Source organism: Ciconia boyciana, chromosome 1 (assembly GCF_034638445.1).
Source record: "Ciconia boyciana chromosome 1, ASM3463844v1, whole genome shotgun sequence".
NCBI classification, from domain to species: domain Eukaryota; kingdom Metazoa; phylum Chordata; class Aves; order Ciconiiformes; family Ciconiidae; genus Ciconia; species Ciconia boyciana.
The window spans coordinates 90342273-90362898 of NC_132934.1; the positions used below are offsets into that span (position 1 = coordinate 90342273).

At 49.3% G+C, this 20626-nt stretch overlaps 1 protein-coding gene across 1 annotated transcript in view; it reads left to right on the forward strand.

Moving 5' to 3' along the window:
- Positions 1–839: 839 nt before the first annotated feature.
- Positions 840–20626, forward strand: part of CASQ2 (calsequestrin 2) — a 32804-nt gene continuing 13017 nt past the window's right edge. The window contains exons 1-5 of the mRNA XM_072851140.1: positions 840–1073; positions 15027–15111; positions 16610–16710; positions 18853–18964; positions 20417–20490. Coding sequence (XP_072707241.1) covers positions 840–1073; positions 15027–15111; positions 16610–16710; positions 18853–18964; positions 20417–20490 — 606 coding nt within the window. The remainder of the gene's footprint in view (positions 1074–15026; positions 15112–16609; positions 16711–18852; positions 18965–20416; positions 20491–20626) is intronic.

Below are 20626 nucleotides of genomic sequence, written 5' to 3' on the forward strand. Positions count from 1 at the left end.
CAACATAAGCTTCCCTCTGCTTTGGGATTACAGATCCAAGGGCCAGCAATTCTCCTGGTACCCTGCAAGCAGAGAAGGTGCTTCAGAAAAGAGCCTGAATGTCAGCCGGCAGCTCCAGCCGGTGCCCCAGGCAGGAGGAGGAGGAGGGAGTCCCACGAGCGCTCACCTCCTTTGCTGCTGAGGAAACGGGACTGTTCCTCTAGTGGTGCAGATGGGTCTCTGAAACTGTTTAACCTGAGATCTGTTATCCAAAGCCTAATCACTGTGATGCCCAAGGCGTTACAAAGAGAGATACCCTTATTATAAATGTCAGTAAATACCTTCTATTTTTGTTAAGCCCTAGTAGGACAGGGTGTGCCTTGGTTCCCTGTACAAGTGAAGTCTGTCCCTTCGCAAACCCTGCCTGCATATTCCCAGCATCGACATCTTCCACTCCCTCCCTCTCGCTCGCTCCCTCTCTCTCAGATGATGCAGAGTGCCAGCAAGTCCCTCAATGGTGTCATATCTGTCCTTTTTATTCATTGCAGGGTTTATTTTTAGCCCGAAACAACTGCTTCCTAAAAATGGAGTTCCTAATGACACGGGAGCTGGACACAGCTATGTAAGGTATCCAGGGCTTGGCCTGACAGCTTCTCCTGTCTGTCTCTTTGTTGTGAGCCCAGGACAGCAGAGTTTGCTGCTCCTCACCAGCCTTGCAGAGTTTGGGCTGATCACTAGGAAGGCAGCAGAAAGAGAAACTCGGTTCGAACTTCACCCGGAGCTTTTGGTCTCCCCCTCTTCCCAAATTAAGAAGGAGAGGGACGTTCACCTGCCCTCTGCTGCACTCCAAGGGCTCCCCTATGAGGGCGACTTGCTGGATCCTGGCAGGTTTTTACCTGCTTTTCTGCTGCAAAGCAGAAGAGGGTCTGAATTTCCCCACTTATGATGGGAAAGACCGAGTAATCGACCTGAACGAGAAGAACTACAAGCAGGCCCTGAAGAAGTACGACATGCTCTGCCTGCTCTTCCACGAGCCCGTCAGCTCTGACAAGGTCTCCCAGAAGCAGTTCCAGATGACAGAGATGGTCCTGGAGGTAAGTCCCACTGCATGTCCCAGCCAGGGTCAGTACCACAGCATTTGAAGCTGTGGAGAGGAGCCATGGGATGGGACAGTCAAAGGGTCTTGTATGGGGGGGGTTGAACACCCAAAAGTTTGGGTTTGTTTATTTGGATTTGAGTTAGCCCCCGAGTTCTGCGAAGTCCAGGAAAAAGCCTCTTTTGTGCTCTTCTGAGTTTTTTGTTGGGAAATAGTCTTTCTGGATTGCGCATCAGAAACCCAGGCAATAGCGAGTAACCTTGCAAACTGCAGCAACGTGAACTCAGCTCAGCTGAGCTTTCCCAAATCTCAGCACAGACCTGAGTCTGTAGCTTGACATTTTTACATCCTTTCTCATTCTGTGCAAGCCAGTATCTCCCTTGTATTCTGGATTCAGTCCCATTTTCTGTCCCACTAGGAGCAATCAGCCAAGAAGCCTTACCAAATTGTGCTGCAAACGGGCATCCTAGCTCCCCATCTCAAAAGCTCCCCGTTGATGCAGCATTAAATCCCTTTTTGTTTTTCTGACACTTGGTTGCCTGCTTGGAATCAGTCTGTAGCTGCTTGTTAATGCAACCATTCACTTCTGTGCTGGAAAAAGAGTGTTGTTAATTCTTTGGTGAAAGAATGATTAATTAATCCTCAGCAAAATAAATCATGGTAAAAATTACAAAGTAGATTCATAGCATTCTTTCTTGTAGTGTAGCTGTAATCTAGAGAATCATACAGTGGCAAGCCTGGATTGTTAGGTGCTCATTTCCTAGAGGGGCTTACAAATATTCCCTCTTAGCTAAAAGACACATTTGGAAAGAAAGTGAGAATTGCACAAGAAACAAATAAGCTTTATTTATCAGATCCAGAGAGAAAATGCATTGTACCCCTAGGAGTATAGCAAATGTGAATTAGAAAATACTCTTGCTGAGGGCTAGGACCTGCAAAAGTCTAATGTCAAATTCAAAGTCTACTGACCTCTTCAGCAAGCCTGACAACAAGAAAGATTCAAAAACTAACCAGATTTTACTTACCTGTCAGGAAACAGTTACTTGCTCCAGGTGAGCGATCAAATAACACTTGGCAAAGAAAAGAAAAAGTAACGCTGGAACTCCAGTTAAAATGTTTATGGTTGGTAGTATAATTGCATTGTTATTTAATAGGATAGCTATTTTGTGCTCAATAGATGGCAAGCAGTTACTAGATACATATTTATAGAAGCCTGACAGAAGCAGGTATCTGTTGCGTACTGTCAGTTTTAATCCCCATGACACCTATACCCATGTTAACAATCAGCCATATCAAGGGTGCGATGGCGACAGTACAATCTGGCTTAAAGCTTTTATTTTGCAGGGTTTGATTCAGCAGTGAGTACATTAGCTTAGGACTCCGGTGATTTGGTGTCCAATTGCCTCTCTGCCATGGACTTCTTATGTGACCTTGGGCAAGAGATTGAGGATTAGATCCACAGCAGACTTTACATAATTGTAGTGCTCCAGTCCACTAATGCTCAGCTACCAGCTAACCGTGCCACGCAGCAACCGGCACTTGTGGCTTTGACCTCAGAATTTCCCAAGCAGTTGCAATGCTGATTCAGTGCATGTCTCGAAGTTTCACAGTCCCCCTCCGGACTGGGAACTGCAGCAGCAGCAATTTGACAGCCCAAGCATAAGAGCAATCTGCAGACTGAGCACTCTTTTGCCTCTGTCACCTGAGGGAATTAAATGGGGAGAAGGTCTCAGAAGGCAAGAGACAGTATCCTGCATAGGACACAGCCCAGCAAGGTGCTAGTGCTCCCAGTTTCTGTACTAACTCAACCATGGGAGCACTCGTGAAAGGAGTGGGCAAAGCAGGTTTTAATCTGCTGCCTCTTGTGACAGCATGCATCTCCCTCACCTCAAGCTGTAACGTGTTGTGGGGGTCACTCTCAATCTCCCCTGCCAGAACTCATCCAGCTGTGGGACTTCACCACATGTGCACTGGGCCAGGGAGAGGGAAACAAATGGCTGCAGTGGCTCCGTGGCTGAGGTGTGGAGCGATTCACCTGGGAGATGAACTGCCTGGGATCAATCTCCCTGGAGGCAGTCAGTAGCTGAACCCAGATCTCCTGTAATTTGAGCAAGTACTTAGAGGAGTGAGCTGCTGGGTAGGCACAGGAGCAGTGACAGACCCTCTCCTTCCAGCCAAACCTGGGAAAAGTTCACTCTGGAAGGCTTTATGTATCTAATTTCAGTAAAGGGTTCAGGGTTCTGAGTGCTGAAGATCCTTTATGCCTGAAATAAGGTATATAAGGGGCAAAGGCTCCAGCCCTCGGTTTTGCCTGCCTGCCAGCTTGGGGGGTTCCTGGAACAGGGTGCTGCCTGTGGTAAGAAGCCTTTCTGGAGCACCTCATGTTTTTCCATCTCTCTGTACTAAGAATTTACCTGCTGACTCACAACAAGACGTGCTGCTTCCACAGCCTGGAAAACATCATAACCTTAGCTACCCTTCCATAAAATGGCACTGGTCTCCATCATTAGGAATAATAGGGAGTCTTCATCCAAAACACAGGCAGGTACAGAGCTAAGCAAAGATCTGAGCTGCGTGGTTATGTCCTATTGCCTGATGAACATGAGTGTGTGTGCACATGGGAGGGAAGGGGCTTAACGGATGTTAAGTCCAGAAAACCCCCAAATAGTCTACCCTTTCTGTTTCTCCCACATGCACCTTATAAGAAATTTATAATTCCAAAGACCAAAGACCTGAAGAAATATCTTAGACACCGAGAAAAGAACAGGAGACATCCTGTTCTTTTCCAGTGCCCAGGTTCCAGCAAATTCATTAGGAGAAGCTCCCAGATATGCCCAGGCAGTAGGCAGCATGGCATGTTGCTGAAGCAAACAGAAGTCCCAGTTCCTTCTTGACTACATCCAGAGCCTGCTTTAGGCTTCAGCACGTGAAAAAAAGCCACAGCTACAAAGCCCTCAAGGGCAAGATGAGTGTAGACAAACTCTCCTCTGACCCAGGAATGAATTGTCCTTTGACCACAAGCATGATTTCCTTGAAATATGTAGCTTGTGGTCAGTAACAAGCTCCGACTGGGGCTTCTCCCATGAGTGAGGAGTCCATGAGGCTCTCTCTCACCTGGGTCCTCTGGTGTCTAACAGGGGTTGAGCTCATGTGGTGACATTTCCTTCTTTCAAGGCACTTCCAAGTCTGTGCTCTTCAGGAAGCTTGCAATAGCTTTATTATGCCCAAGATCCCTGCTTCTGGAAAATCTGTCCAAAAAGGGCCAACAGCTAGAAAAATTGATAGGGGAGGCAGCTGACAGACAGACCTGGGGGGAGAGAGAAGAGAATCACAAGGGTCTCATATCCTTAGGAAATCAAGCTGATAACCTGACAGCGCATGAGTAAATTTAAGCACATATTTAAGGACTTAACCAAACATAACTACAAACAGCAGACTGAGAAGAAAGTGATATGATTGATAGGAAAAATTTCCTTCCCAGGACAAAAGCCCAGCATGCAGGACTGACTGACACTGTCAAAAGCTCAGGATGCACACCAGCTATCATCGTAACGATGCCATCGTTAAGCTGATATTACCATGGGACAGCACACAGCATCTTCAGCTGCCCACACCCAGGCGTACTGGGAACTGAGACCAGATTGCCACGCAGCCCAGGGTCCCTTTCCAGTTTAGAAAGGGAATGAAGGTGAAGACCATCATGAAGCAGTCCTGACAGCTCCTGCCACCTACACTGCTGGGTGCTACCTGGTGAGGACAGGGTCTGGGGACAACCAAGCCCCTCTGGGAGCAACAGCAGCTTCTTTGGATGATCCTTTGTGCATGGCAACAGCTCCAAGGGTGACAGTGCCAGCCCTTCAGGTCGGGGTGGAAAAGCTGGGGGCCCTTGGGTTAGTCTGTCAGGAAAATAGTCAAAGCAATGTTTGGAGATGCAACTTCCTACTGCTTTCTGGCTAGGGTGGAAAAGGATTGAGGAAGCATTGTAATAAGACAACCCAGGGCAGAGATAGCGTGAGCACAGGCTGCTTCACAGCTCAGGTTAAAGGGCTCTTCTCCTTTGCTTGCCTTCCTCCTATGACTCCACTCTGTACCACTGACTACTGAAAAGTACCTGCAGCTTGAGGGGGGAAAAGCCTCCATGCAGGGCAATGCCAGAGGTTGAACCAGACAATCCCAGAGCTAACAGTAGCTATTCCTGCTCTGTGGTGATGTTTACAAGAGCCCTGCATGCCCTGTGAGGTGAGCACAGTGAAGAAGCAGATGAAAGAGCCAGACACAAGGCTTCACAATAAGTATTTAACAGACAAGTTAGAAAAAAAGCTACTTGTCCTAAAAGGTCTCAGCTTTAATGAAGAAGGGGCAAAAGAGGACAAGACCAAAGCAGTGAAGCTGAGAAATATCTGTTCTGCTTTTCTTCTCCTCCATAGCTCTCCTGCCATATTTCATCCTGTCTCATACTACCACTTCTCAGATCTTCTCCCCTCTCCCTCTCATCTCTGAATCTCCTAAATATTGCAATAGTTTCACCTTCCAGTGGGCCAGCCCTTCTCTCTAGGAATCACGTAACAAGAATAATGAGCAGGGTGGTTAGGAGCTTTCCTTTTGCACTTGAGAACCTCTCTCCAGCAACTGAGATTGTCTCAACCTGCTATGGTATAGCAGGCTGCCTGCAATGGCAGACCATCATCTCCCTTACCCTCTCCCCTGCTGAAACTCGCTCCATCCTGGCTCCTCTGTCATTCTTCCCTTGTCATCTGTGTGCATGTATAATATCCTTAAAAAAAAGAGGTTTGTCAAGCCCAGATATTTTAGGCCCTTCAGTGCAACAGTGTCCCTGGCTGAAAATTCATGGAGAACTGCCCTAGCACAAACCAGTCTGATTAGAGGTAAGAGGAGAGGGATGTGGTACTCTCCTTTCCAGATGAGGTCTAGGATCAGCCCAGGCTCTAGCAATAAATGGCAGAACAAAGTGAAACTCCTTAACATATTTGGCCAATTCTGTAACACGAGGGAAAATTTCTCCTATGAACCTGGGAATATAAATCCATGAGATACATTGCATGCGATCCTCCCAGTGCCCAACCACAGCCAGTAGCTACCTGTGGTGTGAGAGGGAAAGATAGATTTTGAATCCAGTAAAAGGCGAGGGTTAAACTGGGTGTAAGGACTACCTCCCAGTTCACTCGAGAGCAAGGATTTATTTTCAAATGTTGAAACTACTGCAGCTTCCAGCTCAGGATGGAAAAACTGGTGCAAGATCAGCTGGTTTTGGGGTAGTTCTACCCCCATGGTCTTGAAATCTCTTGAGAGCAGATGTTCCCATGAGAGTTCAGAGCCCTGTAATATATAGCAAAAAGACCATCTCTGCTTCTGATGCAACACAGAAAAAAGGTTTACAAGTTTAGGTCTGTGTTGTTTATCCCAGAAATTCATAGGAACCAGGAGACAAGTTTATCCCCATCTCTAGGTAGAGTATAAATATAAATGTAAATGTAAATGTAAATGTAAATATATAAATATAAATATAAATCAAAGCCCTTTCTTTAAGCACCCTTCTCTGTTTGTTTCACAGACTCAGATTTCAGTCTTTTTCTTTGAAAATGGGCATGTTCATGAGACAGTGCCTCAACACAATTTCCTGGGCTGGGTAGACATGTTATACAGGATGTTCACTGAGTGTCACAGAAACTGTCAGGTCTCTGGGTCCCTACAGAACAAGTCTTCAGGGTAAGAGACGAGGCACAGCTGGCTGGATAGGTATGTGCAGAAGCCTACAGCGCAAGTGCCTTGTACACACCTGTAATAAAAGGTGTTTTGGTTTCCATGGCTACTAAAGCAGCAGCTTTCACTACAGATGAGTTAATGCAAAAATAAGGAACAAAGAGAAAGAAAAGGAAAAAGTGTGCACTGATTACTTTGCCCTTTGAGACCATGTAAGTAGGCCTCAATTCATCAACAGCCAGCAGAGCACTGATTTTCAGCAGTAGCACCTAGGAGGATTTTACTCACTGACATGCCAGTCACAAAAACAAGTTACAGAGAACTCCTCGTTTTGCAGACGGGCACATTGACATCCAGGGACAAGTATGTGATTTGGTCTTTCTGTATAACAGTGGCAGAAACAACTTCCAAGGCTGCTTTACCTGTTATTGCCCAGTTTCTTTCTTTGAAGTCCCTCTGTCAGTTGCCAGCAGTGAGTTTGGAGTGGAGGCATGAGCAGCATCTAGCTTGGTATGGCATTGAAAGATCCCGCTTTGAAAGGCACCTTTCTCAGCGGCTAAAGTATGATTGGAGAGGGGTGTACTGAGAGCAGTTCTCAGAGCAGACACCAGCTGTAATCCCAGGATCTAAAGAAAATCAAGCTGGTTTCGTCCAGAGACCCAACTTTTATGCAAATGTCACCTGGAGACATGGCAGACCCCTGTGAGCTTGGGTTCGCTTGCTGACACAGTGCAAGGCCAAGTCTGCTTAGGCATTGCAGGCTTTCTTGGCCCTGAAGTGAGTTCTTCTCACTGTCCAGCTGTTCCAGACAACATCTGTAGGTGCCATGCAAGACCTTAAGCCGCACAGAGACTCCTTCTGTGTCACTCTTCCCTTCAGAAATGCAGGTGAGGAAGAACATTGAAAAGCCCATCCTCTTAGGTCTCGGCCATCCTGCCACACTAGTCAGCTTCCCAAAAAGTGCCAGCAAGGGTTCCCAGTGCCTTCCTGCTGGGCTGGTTCCCAGGAGGCAGGGTCTCACTCTTGTATAATGAGGTGCCTTTGCCCCATCCTGAGTGGGGGGCCTCAAAAGGACTAGCTTGAGCTCACACTTGCCTACTCAGTGGACGTGTGGTGTTTATAGTTATCATTTCATGTTCTCCACCCCAGACCTTGACATTTCTCAGGAGCCTGCCTGCGGGCTGGGGCAGCTGTTGCTCTGCGAGGCAGACCGGTTATGGTGGGCCATGCTGTGCTCGCCCACAGTGACCTTGCTCCAGAGCTTGGTCTGCCAGTGCCCTTCATCTAAAACCAAACTAATCAAAGCCTGTGACTGCCCTTCCTTCATGCCTCAGCTTCATTTGTGGGGAGAATGGAAAGGGGATACGATAATTCTCTTTAAACACCCAAGAGGGAGAAGAGCTATTTAAGCACAAAGCCTGAGGACAAATGGGCTATGAATAAACCAAGTCTGGAAACTAGGAAGTCCCTAATCACCAGAGGAGGAAGACATCAAGGGAAGAACAGCCCCATGACTTTTAAATGGACATTGACCAGGTTGTGACAGAGATTGAATGGCATGGTCTGGGGTTTGATGACCAAAGATGTCCTTTTGCAGCCTCTGTCCCTAAATAACAGGCACCCAGGCAAGGAATCCATGGCCTAGGAAATAAGTGGTTTAGCAAGGTCCAAGTTCTCCTTTTATGTTTTCCTTTGCACATTGGGATTTACCTACATACATGAGACAAAATGTTGCCCGAGGAAATAGAACAAGCAGCAACGGCGAAGAACTCAATTCCCGGGGGGCCGCAGAGCAGGTGTTTGCTCCTCCCCTCCCCGGTGCCCTGGGACGGCCAGCGCTCCCTCCTAAGCAGTGCTGATGGTGCTCATTCCTGCGTGCTCTCTCACACAGCTTTGGCGAAGGCCAGCTGCTGTACATGATACGTCCTTTTTCTGGGAACCCTGTCCGGCCCTGGCAGGATACGGCCCGCTGTCAGCTAGCAGACCTCTGACACCTTGAACCCTGTGCAAAGGGGGCTGCATGCTTCTAAAGCTTTCCTCAGTTCTTATTTCTCTCTGCTCACTCCTTGGGTAAAAGGCCTTTCTTGTCTCAAGGACCCCTCCATTCCCCTAGGGCCCCCCCTCACTGATCCTTCCTGCAGATGCAGGGAGGGAGCTCCCAGCTCCTGCCTGCAGCATCCCGGGCTCTCCGGGGTTTCAGAGGCGCTGGCTCACACCCACTCGGTCAGAAACTCGAGAAATCTGGCTTGTTCCTGGGAGCTGGAGGCGTAGGAATGACATGGGCAATGGTCTGCGGAGATTAACGGGCTGAATATCAAGCATGCTTCCCTCCTCCGGCACCTACTGAAAGGAGCCAGCTTGTGCCCTGCATGGGCTTCATGGCAGCATCCAGCCTTCAGTTTCAAAGCAGCCTCTCTAAGGCCAGAAAGACAACAAAGCAGCGATGGCCTCACTTTTGTCAAGGACCCAGATTGCACCTCCGGTCTCCGTTTTGTCAAAGGGGAGTTTAGTGGGGTGGCACCATCCCAGACCCCACAACCTGGGTCAGCACATGCACGCATGCACGCACACATGCATGCCCCGGGCTGTCCTTGTCGTGCAAGCCGCCCAGCTGAGTCAGCAAAACATCTGTGATGCAGTGCCAGCGAGGACTGGCCGTGAGCAGCGGCAGGTGGCCCCTGCACCCGTGGGTGCTTGGTGGCACGGGCATCGGCCCTGCTGAGCCCACGGCTGAGAAGGCTGCACTTTGGCTTACAGCTCGCTAAAATTAGGGATGCCTGGTGCGGATAAAAATACTAACTATGTGAAACCTATAGGGAGGCAGCCAAAGAGCACATCGTATGTCTGACCGGGCTGAGCGGCTGTGCGGCAATTAAAGCCCCAAGGCGGCATTCTTGGAGCATTACCTGCGAAAGCCACCTCCGCGGGAGTGACCTTTGGGTGTTCCATATTTGGGGACTTGCCTTTTAGTCCAAGGAGCAGCAACCCCCTGGGAGGGCAGGTTCAGCAATAAACAGGCTCTCTGGGCAGCTCAGGTGGTGGAAAAGGGCAGGAAGGTGGGACCAACACGCTGTCCCCCAGTCCCGCTGCCAGAAGAGTCGCTCCTCTAGTGGCAGCTGCTCAGCAGGCGTCTGCCCCTTCCCTTTGATCACCACAATGCTTCAGGACCTGTAATTCACCAGCCCGAATTATGCAAGAACCCAAAACATTGCTGGTGTGGTATGCAGGGGGATGCTAGAGGAGACAGCACAGCATTAGGAAGGAGAGATATCCCCCCCTGCTCTCCAACAAACTGCCCACCAGCTCAAACAACAGAGAAGCCAACCGTAGCGTGAAGGCATGAGTCCTGCATAAGGATTCAAAGCTTTTGGGCAAATACTATAGACTTTTGCCATCTCCTCCTGCTGTTTCTGAAACTAAAAACCTAACATTTTGGGATACAAAATCATCTTCATTACATCAGCCAGGTTCTGGCCATCAACATAAACTGCAGCTTTAAAGAGAGTAGGAGAGAAACAGTGGAGAAGTGTAGGTTGCTTGAGGGACATTCCCTCATAATCTCTTGTTGCTCTCCTCCTTGCATTGCTTGAGTTTTGTTCTTCCACCGCTGTCAGCTAAGGAAACAGAAAACTCACCATGCTTAAAAGAAGTTTACTCATGACGGCTCTCACAGAGACCCAAATGTCCCCAGTGCCCTGCTTCCTAGCCTGAGCGGCTGGGGAAGATGAGCCTTACTGTCTGTGGGAGCTCCAGGCAGGTGCTAGAAAAGTGGGAAGAAAATCCACTTCTTCTTTGTGGCCAAAAGGCCACAAAGCCATAGTGTCACTCCACAATGAAAAACTGACCATGGTGAGACATCCATCCCTCCCATCCCCATTTGTAACCCTCCCTACTGGATTTTGTCTGCCATTTAGCAGCAAAACTGACACCAAATGCAAGGTTCAGCACAATCACTGTTTGCAGCTGGAATAAGATCGTGGCCGGGCAGCCTGTCACCTTTATACGGGTGACACTTCTGCTGCTCTGTAACCTAGGATTTCAGAATGACCCTGTGGGATTTCTTAAATCTCCTGAAAGCTTCCCAGCATCACATCTAAGTTCAGATTGGTATGATAGGTGTGAAGCTGAGCTGTTCTGGCAGGGAGCTGTTTCTTTCCATCCCATTATTCAGATTGCCTGTAACTGTTGACACCATCCAAGATGAGGTGGTGCTTGCTTACTTGGTGGTACTCAAGCTTCACTTTGGGCTGGCACCTCTCACACATCCCAGAGAGCCATGCACTCCCTCATGCTTACTCAAATCCAAGTATGGCTATTATCTGAGGGAAGTGGGAAAAAGGAGGAGTGCTCCCAAACTCGCACCTCCTTTTCCCAAGGTTGCACAGGACCCAGTTTGTGATCCTGTGGCTAGAAAGTGTGCATTGCAAAGGCTTCAAGCACATGAGAGGAAGGCTGCAAACTGTGCATGGGCTATGAGCTTACCAGCGACTGTGGTCTTTGCTCATGGTCTAAGTCAGCTCTGCCTGCCCAAAGCTCCTGCTGTACCTCAGGGACTGCATGACCAGTTAGGTCCAGTTCTTCCAGGGCAGTTTCTCCTCTCCATCTCCCCATGCAGCTGTTGAAGCTAAATTACTTGCTATAGAGACTGACACAAAGACAAGGGCTCTGGCTGGCCAAGACTTCAAGTGATATGAATTTAAAGGGAGGAGGAGGAAGGGGTGGAGGAGGGGCTGTGTTCTTACATTACAGCCGCCTCTGTCCCAGGGTCCCAAGCCAAGAGGATTGTCAAGATTAGAAACATTATCTGCATTCAAATCCCACTAGCATTATGGAATCAGAAAATACTGTAAGGGGATATATAAATGCTTGATACTGTAATGAGCAGGAGGCAACGAGCCAAGCTGCTGTGCCTCTGGCATACTCTATATTTTGCTGCCTTATGGGGTTCAAATATAGGTGTAGGAATACGTCCTCACCTAAGCACTGGTCCGACTCACTTGCTGCAGCAGAAAGCAGGGAAAGCAAGGGCAGGAGCAATGTCCAGCCCCTGCATAGCTGGCACTTGAAAAGGCCACCGTAGGTACTGACACCCTGCAAAGGTCTCCTGCCTCCGGGTGCTGCCACAGTGGAAAGAACTCCCGAGGGTCTTGTGTGGCATGAAGATTTCCCCAGTGCAGGACCCCAGTGCTCTGCGGATGGGCACAGGCTGTACCGCGCACCTCATTATCTCATTAGCGTGAAAGTCCTAGCAAGGGAGGCAGGCTGCCCGCATAGCTCTCAGCTCCATCCCCACAGATGCACACACACGTGTACACATGCACTCTACTATATACACACACTGTTGCACATCTTCTCTCGGGACAGGCCTCTTCAGAGGAACATTTCCAAACACTCATACCCACGGTATATACACCTCCTAGAGACAGTCTTGCTAGACACAGCCACACAAGCCCTGCCACACTGGCAGGCACAGCTCCAGCATTACCGTGACCTTTTTTGCCTCCTGAGCCCTAATGAAGTGCACACTCCCACAATCTCACACAAAGAGGCTTTCATCCCATCACCCACATTTTCTAGACACGTTTGCTCTTTCCCAGCAAGCTCCCATGCTCACAGCTACACGGCTGCACCCACACCCCTCCGAAGAGCTACCCTGCGTATGCTGCATGCTCACATACATTACTCCTGATAAACGCCTCCTCTTTCGCAATTGTCCCAGCTCACACCCGACTACGTGTCTGTAGCAGGTGTTGCAACCTGACATGATGAAGGCACATTTCTGAGCTTCTTCAAACACCCCCAAGAAACCCCGAACATCTCCTGTGTGCAGGAGTCAAGAACTATTGGGCTTAAACTGCCTTGACTTTGTCTGGCACATGGCTAACATAGCTGTAAGCAAGTAGCTAGATCAAGTATGGACTGGACTGGACATGACTGGACAGTCTTCTTCCCTTGGGCTTTCTGTGTTTTGCCTCTGGTCACAGTGCAGCCAGAGCCTCAAGCAATGACTCTGAGGAACCTCTTGCTGCTCTACACAACTGCCAACAAGCAGGACTTGCTGACAGTGTCCCCTAAAGCTGATGATCCTACAGGCTTCATCCCTTTGTCCACTAAAGGCAGATCCCCGTAATGGGGAACAGAAAACAGCTTCTCCCACCACCGCCCGCTTGCAGATGTCTAGGGAGCTCACAAGAGGTGTCCATCTCTCCCTGTGTTATTGGGTATCAGCTGCTCTCAGGTGCTCTAATGTGGATGGCCATGGCCTGAGCCATGGAGCCTGAGGAGATGAGATGCCAACTGAGTCAGACCAGTGCTCAGATGCCTTATCAGTGGATGTGCAAATACAGACCAGTGCTCTGCCCTGTTCAGGCAGCATCCCCTGTAAGCAGGAGCCCTGAACGTGCAGCCTCACCTTTATTTCAAAACACTGGCAGAGAGCAAGGAAAGAGTGGTGAGACCATGTGTTTTCTGCATAACACGAAGTACCCCATTTGCCTCACATAGCAGCATTTCCCCCTAAAGACAACAGGCCAGTAGCCTCAGGGGGATTAAGGTTGCAGTGATGCTGTGATGGTTAGTGGAGAATATGTCCTTCTGGAGGGCTTTGGGACAGGCCTGGGGACGTTGAAGGGAGAAGACAACCATGTTCTCCATCACTCCCCTTTGCTCAGGCAAGGTCCCTGAGCCCTGATCCCCAGGGTGCTTGCAGTCTCCCCCAGGATTTCGGGGAAGGGCTGGGCGCTGCCAGCATGGGGAGCTGGCTGGACCCGCAACGCCCCAGGGTGCTGGCAAAGGAGCTGCCCCACCGCTTTTGCTCCCCGATGCCTTTAATTGCCGCTCGCTCTCACAGCGGCCAGGTGCAGGCAGAGGCTATTTATAGCGGGGAGCCAAGGGGCCACGCGGCTGCAGGGGCAGTGCCGCTGGGTGACATTCAAACTGGCTTTGAGGCTGGGGGGGTGGTGCCAAAATGGGTCCTGGGGGAGGATGTTCCTCATAAATCAGCCTGCCATCCCTCTGGCTACGGCTTTTCTTCTGCTCCCCTCCAGCCTCTCACTGCCGAGCACAGGCAGCTGTGCCTTAATAGGGACATTCCTGTCCCAGAGGCCCCTGACCTCTCATCCCCAATCCGGCAGGGTTGGGAGGGGGGACAGCAAGAAGACCATCAGCATCAGAGGCATTCGTGGAGCAGGGAGGGAGAGGGAGGACGAGGGGGCACTTACAGTTGCTTGGTGGTCTCAGAGCATCATTACCACCTTTTAGGGTCTCTGGCATGCTTGTGGTGGGGCTAAGTCAGTCATCTGGTGAGTAAGGGGGCTCATTTCCCAGGGTCACTGCATCTCTGCGGAGCCCATCTGGAATTCACAGGGTCTAACCCAGGGCCGCTCCCACCGCGGGGCACTTGCGGAGTGTCTCTCCTTTCCTCACATATCTGTTTTCACAAAACAGGCAGGAACTTGATATTTTCAAGAGGCCCTTTCGTCAAAATTGGTGGGAACGGGGGGCAATCATTTCCGAAGCTGTGAGGAGGCAAACACGAGTGTGGCTGGGATTAGACTCATTTCTGTAGGAAAAAGAGAGGACCAGGAACCGGGGGGTGACTGAAGCCTGGACAGGAGACATGACTTAAAGCATTTCATAGGAGAAGAGACCACTTTCGCAAAGCCAGGAGTCCCTCTGCTTTATTTTGCTGGGAGCCTGCTTTGGCCATCCCATCACATGTACGAAGGCAACATGATGCTGCAGCGCCCTGCATCCCCTCCAGTTTGCAGCTACTGCTGCCTGGCACCAAGCACTTCCAGACTTAAATATCTGCAGTGCCCGCATGTCATGCTCCCCGAGAAGAGGCCACCAAGGCACAAGGGAGGAGACAGATTTTGCTTTGTGTCAGTGGCACAGGTCTTTCTCCCAGCCATGCCCACTGCTTTGGTGTCCCCGATTCGGCCGGGAGCCCTCTCCCAATGCCCGAGTGTCAAACAGCAGTTAGCAGCATGTGGTATCACCAGCAAACTCGGTGCTGCGACACAGTGGGAAGAAATCCAACCCTTGTGACCTCTGGGCAGCATTATCTCAGCGGGGAGGCAGCATGTGATGCATCCCACCCATTGGTGCTGCCTGAAAGCAGAATATGGGTCACTTGTGTCTGTCGTGCCATGCTAGCAGGGCATGATGCCCTTTAGCTACCCTGTGGTGTTAATTCCACTAACGTTGGGCTCTCTGGTTCCTCCCACAGCTGGCGGCTCAGGTCCTGGAGCCCAGGAGCATCGGCTTCGGGATGGTGGACTCCAAGAAGGATGCCAAACTTGCCAAAAAGCTAGGTGAGTCCCATGTCTGATATCTCTGGTACAGCTTGGAGAGAGTGTGGGAGTGATGCCCAACAGGCAACCCTGGAGAGGACAGCCAAATCCTTGTCACCAGGATGAGGAGGGTGAGGGTGGCAATTGCACACTGACCACCTGTCCACCCCAACATGGGCTGGATCAAGTTGGGGGGCAAGGATGAGAGGGGTGAGCTGACACCCTTCCAGCAAAAAGCTTCCTGGCTGAGAGTGCCAAAGCAAAACCAAACAAAGTGAAAAAGAAAGCCAATTCATGCCATAGTGATGACAGGGTGGAAGTTCACAGCTTGCTGAGCGGAAACTGTAAATAGATGCCATGGAGTAACTCCATGCTCTTCCTGCACAGAGACAGGTCTGACACAGCGGCGCAGAACCAAAACCTAGAGGGACATCAACATCACTTAGGCCCCCAAATGTCACCAGCCCCATGGCAGAGTGACCCCCAGCCACCAATGGGGGACCCACAGCCTTGCAATGCTTTGGCAGCCAGATGCCATCCCTTCCTGACTTGCTCCCCAGAGCAGAAGAAACCTACTGTAAAGGTGAAAGACTGCTGCATTGCCACCCCTGGAAACAGCTGCCTTCCAGGGACTGGCGATTCCTTCATATTTTAGCCCACAAAGGAATATGGAAATACTATGGCACATAAATACAACAGCACGTAAATATACCACTAGACTTAAGGTCAGACTGTTTAATCATACTGGACTGTATACTGGACTGTAATTTTCTTTCCTAAATCAGAGGCTAACTGTGCTGGTGGAAGCTAAACTAAAGCTGAGAGCTTCAACCTCTCCAAGAAGGAACAAACTACCAGCCACCTTGACATGTGGTACCCTGCCATCATGTACTGCTTGATGGAGCAGTGCTGCTGATTTTGGAGCCTCCACTGAGATGCTGTGGCACCCAGTCCTCAGTCCAGTGATATACCATTCAAATCTGCCAGCCTGCCATCTGTGGCATCTCTACCATAGGTTTCTAACCCTTTTGCCAAGGCTAGCTAAGCTGCAGAGAGTTTGAAGCTTGCTTTGGCTTCCAGCTCGCTGTTTATGTTTGCATAGTTCAGCCTTCTCCAGGCAGAGAGCACAGCCCACATCAAAATCCATTTTCCATCTAGTGTCAGGTTGTTCAAATTTGGGATGTCAGTTAGAGCACAGTACTATTTACTGCAATATAGACAGCCAAGCTAAAACAAGTTCCTGGTACAGAATTCTTCCAACTGAGGCCAAACTGTGACCTGAATGAAAAAGTTCAACGTTTGGGAAGAAGCTAGCACAAGTTCTGGCTGAGGTCAGACCCTCGTGCTGTGAAACATCAGTCAGGAGATTGCTCGGGTTGTTTTTAACTGGACCAACTCCGCAAACTGTCAATTGTGTTTTCCCAGGAGGCGTTGCTAGAATAACAAGCAAGATAGTCTGTAGTGAAAATGCTTTTGGTGACGTGTTGACCACATTATGTTTCTTGTCTCTTTCTCTCAGGCTTGGTTGAAGAGGGAAGTCTCTATGTCTTTAAGGAGGAGCGGTTGATTGAATTTGATGGGGAACTGGCCACGGATGTCTTGGTGGAATTCCTCTTGGATGTAAGCACAGATAAGCTCAGAGCAAGATAAAACCTCTCAGAGAAGACCTTGCAAATACTCACTTCGTTAAAAAACATGGGTTTATCTTTATTTGAAATTCCATCCCTGTTTGCTACACACTGGTAGAGATTACATTTGCCAGCTTCCCAAATACTTGTCTGACCATGAGTTCCCAGGAAAGCTGGAACCTTTATATGCCACTAACCACTTATATCTTAAAGACATTCTGCTCTCTTTCCTGTTTATGGAGTATTTGATTGGAAGCAAGCAACAATCCCACGTAACTAACTGCTAGTTACCCACCTCAGTTAGCAAGCTGGTGTGCAAACACTTTGCTATTTACAAAATCTTTCACTTTTTTTCTAAAAAGAAGAGTTATTTAAAAAAAAAAATCCAAGAAGTAGCATTCCCATAGAGCAACTAAAACCAGCTCAATTCATTGAAAAAGGTATATGCTGCAAACTATTTGCCCATTTCTAGACACAACCGCACAAACAACGTAGTATACTACTGCCTCTTCAGTGAACTTACCAAATTGCACTGCCATGAGTTAGAGAAGAGCCTAGAACTTAGTGCCCTCAGGTCATTTTGTGCATGGGCACAAATATTTACTCACCCTTGCACCTAAATGCAAAAGAGATGCTGAATTCCTCATCAACATGTTGTACATTTTATTCCAGCAGCCCAGAAACATGGTCTTTGCTTTGTAGTGAAAACATTTTGCAGTAGCTTGGCTTTCCTTTGAAATGAGGCTCCCTTTATGAGCAACCGTGCAATAATGCAGATAAGGCAAGCAGCAGAGCCAGCAGGATTTGTTTCCCAGGGTGGCAGGTTGCCCAAACAGTGACATGCAGTGCAGGAGTGCCAGTGGCAAAAAGCACATCTGGGGAAGAGAAACAGCTCCCTAGGACCTCAGCTGTCCTATGGCAATGTGTCTGTGGCTGCATGCATCAGCTACTGTGGCCAAAACACATGTAAGTGGCTTCAGGGACAGAAGTGGGCGTCTTGCGCCACCGAGGAGGGCCACAGGCAGGGCAGGGCTTTGCTGCAACCACAGCAGTGGTGGGATCCCCAGTTCCTGTGGCCCAGGCCACTAGGGCAGCAGGGAGCTGCCCACACTGCTCTGGACACAGCAGAGGCGCAGCCACACACCGGAGCATCACTCGCAAGGGGTGCAGCATAAGGCACTTTGTGAGGCACTTTTGTTTGCTGTGCTTTGCGGTATGCCGCTGAAAAATCATGTTCTGTGAACAAAGGAAGAGAGCAAGAATTTCTGTTTGTGTGTTTTCCAGTCAAGAGGGAATATACCCAGCAAAAACAAACACATCCGTGGTGCTTCGGCAGCCTGCTCTCAAAGGAAAACAAACCCAGAGGTCCTCTACTCCTCTGTAGGCTGTACAGTGGCCTGCCTGCATTTTTTTTTCTAGTGAAGCCACACCTGATTTACACCAGTATTGCTGGGCAAAATAATCAGATCAAATCTTTTCGTCAGCAGTGGCTAGTTAAGAAAACAGAAACAAAGTTTAGACTAAGGACAGACTGAAGCGGCAGACAGGTCTTCCAACTTCCTCATCAACACTGACATGTCTGGGGCTTAACCCATTCTGCATATGAGGATCATCCAGGAAAATTCATATCCAGACTTTCCACTGCTCCAAAACATTGTTTGGCCACACTCTAGCATGCTGGTTTTAATGTTTTCCAAAAGCAAGTTCTTTGCAGTAACCTCTTCCAGCAAATTACAGTTAAAAACAAATATATCCATCATTCACAGAAGCTCAGTCTCCATAGCAGCCCCTTTCAAGTGCTCTCCCTTTTTCTCAGCTGCTGTAAAGCCAGTTGCAATTGCTACCCCATATCTCTCATCACAGCAGGTCCCTTAGCATCCACTTGGGTTACTCAGACCTCTCTGTTTCCCTCTTGATGCTTCAGCCTATGCAGTGAACTTACTAACGGCTCCCTCTGAAGGTGACCTGCATAACTCGGTTCCTCACATTAAGGCAGAGAGCACTAATTAAAGTTTCCAGCAGCAGAGAAATTGGGTGACCTCTTTCTTCCTACTTAGACCACTAGTGACACACCCTGCCAGGCATAGGCTGGTGCTGCAAATCATTGCGTTATCAAATGCATTTGTCATGGCAGCTACTAGAAGACCCCGTGGAGATCATAAACAACAAGCTGGAGCTTCAGGCCTTTGACCAAATCGATGAGGAAATCAAACTCATCGGCTACTTCAAAGGAGAAGACTCTGAACGTAAGATGAATATGTTTCTTGCGGGGCTTGGAGCCTGGCTGGGGGCGCTGGGGTCGGGCATTTGTTCTTCTGCATGAACATTAAGGGTGTTAGTGGTATATGGCAGGCTGTGACAGTGCCAAAATTGCTGGAGGATGAGGTGGGGTTGCAGGCAAGTTTCTGCTGTTGCTATGCATGAGTCCATTCCTACACCAGCAGTGGTGACCCTTCTGCCAAGGTGTCTGCTGGAAGGAGAAGGGGGCGATAACCCAGGGTCTCCTGACGTAAAGTAAGTCTACCTCACCCAAAATCAGCTGAGGTTACAGTTACACTGGGTGAGCATCTAAAGGAAGCAAAGCTCCCCCTGTTATGAGCAGTGAGCACAAAAGTTCAAACAAAGAGGGAGGGAGGCAAAAGGAAAGAGGCAGACACACAGTAAATACTAACTTGGCAAACGTACAGCAGCAGTAAGCAGGACACCTTAGGGCAGCCCAGCAGAGGCACTGACCTGTTTCTCCTCGCTGGATCCCAAGACTCAGAAGAGGCTGGTCCCATGCCCTGAGGGATGTGCAACTCAGGGACCATTCCAGGCAAAACCATCAGCTTTCATGAGTCTTGAGAAGCCCTCGCCCGAGACTCTCCCCGGTAAGCCCCAGCAGTCTTTTCTGCCAGCCCTGAGTGCTCCCCCTACTCTCTGGGCAGTGCTGGCAGCATGCACCCCACACTTGCAAGGCTTACCTTTTGCAAAAAGACAGGTATTCCTACCTGTACAAGCAACGTGTCACCAGGTCTGCTGCACTGCAACAGCCCATCCACCTCTCCCTTCGGCTTTCTCGCCCGCTCAAAATGGGCTGCAGGGCAGCTCAGACAGGGCTGTGCCCCTAATGCTATTCAGTAATAAGTATTTTGAAGAAAGGTGGGAAATAGCTGCTATAAAGAGCTCCTGCCAGGCTGAGAGCATCCTTTTTGACTCCAGCTGAGGACCTGATACCAGTAACAGTAAAAATGTGCCTCTTTCCTGCCACCTCCTCCTGCAGCCGGAGGAGCGTGCCTGATCATGCTTGGTGACTGTTTAGGGAATGGCAGCAATCATTAATGCTGGAGCAACTCCATGTATTTTCCAGGCTGAACTACTGCTTGTGCAAGAGGGCAGCTGCAAACACCCTTATCAACAGGCTGGAGTTGTAACCCCTGGACCTGCTTCACAGGGCTGCTGACTTCAGCCCCAGTCAAGTGTGGCATGCCAGGATCTGTAGTTTTCCTGAGCACTGTGGGGCTGCACAACATGTGTCCTGTTCGCCCCATGTGCAATAGTCCTTGTTTGTAAACCCTGGAAGGGTGGAAGAAACACTGTCGTCATCTGATGTATTTTGCAATAATTTATATTTGTTCTTCCCTAGTGCCTTCTGTGCTGATCAGAGTGTGGCCAGCTGCCTGTGAAATCTTTTCTTCATTCTCCTTTTCTCCTTCCAGATTACAAGGCATTTGAAGAAGCCGCCGAACACTTCCAGCCATACATCAAGTTCTTTGCTACCTTCGACAAAGGGGTAAGCATCCACGGACCTCACCGTGGGAGCTCACAGCCTCCACCACCTGTTTTCCAGAAGCTCAGGATGCTCCCAGATTTAATATCTGGCTCCAGCTTCTCGTTTTCAGCATTCCTGTAATTTGTGGTATTGGTGC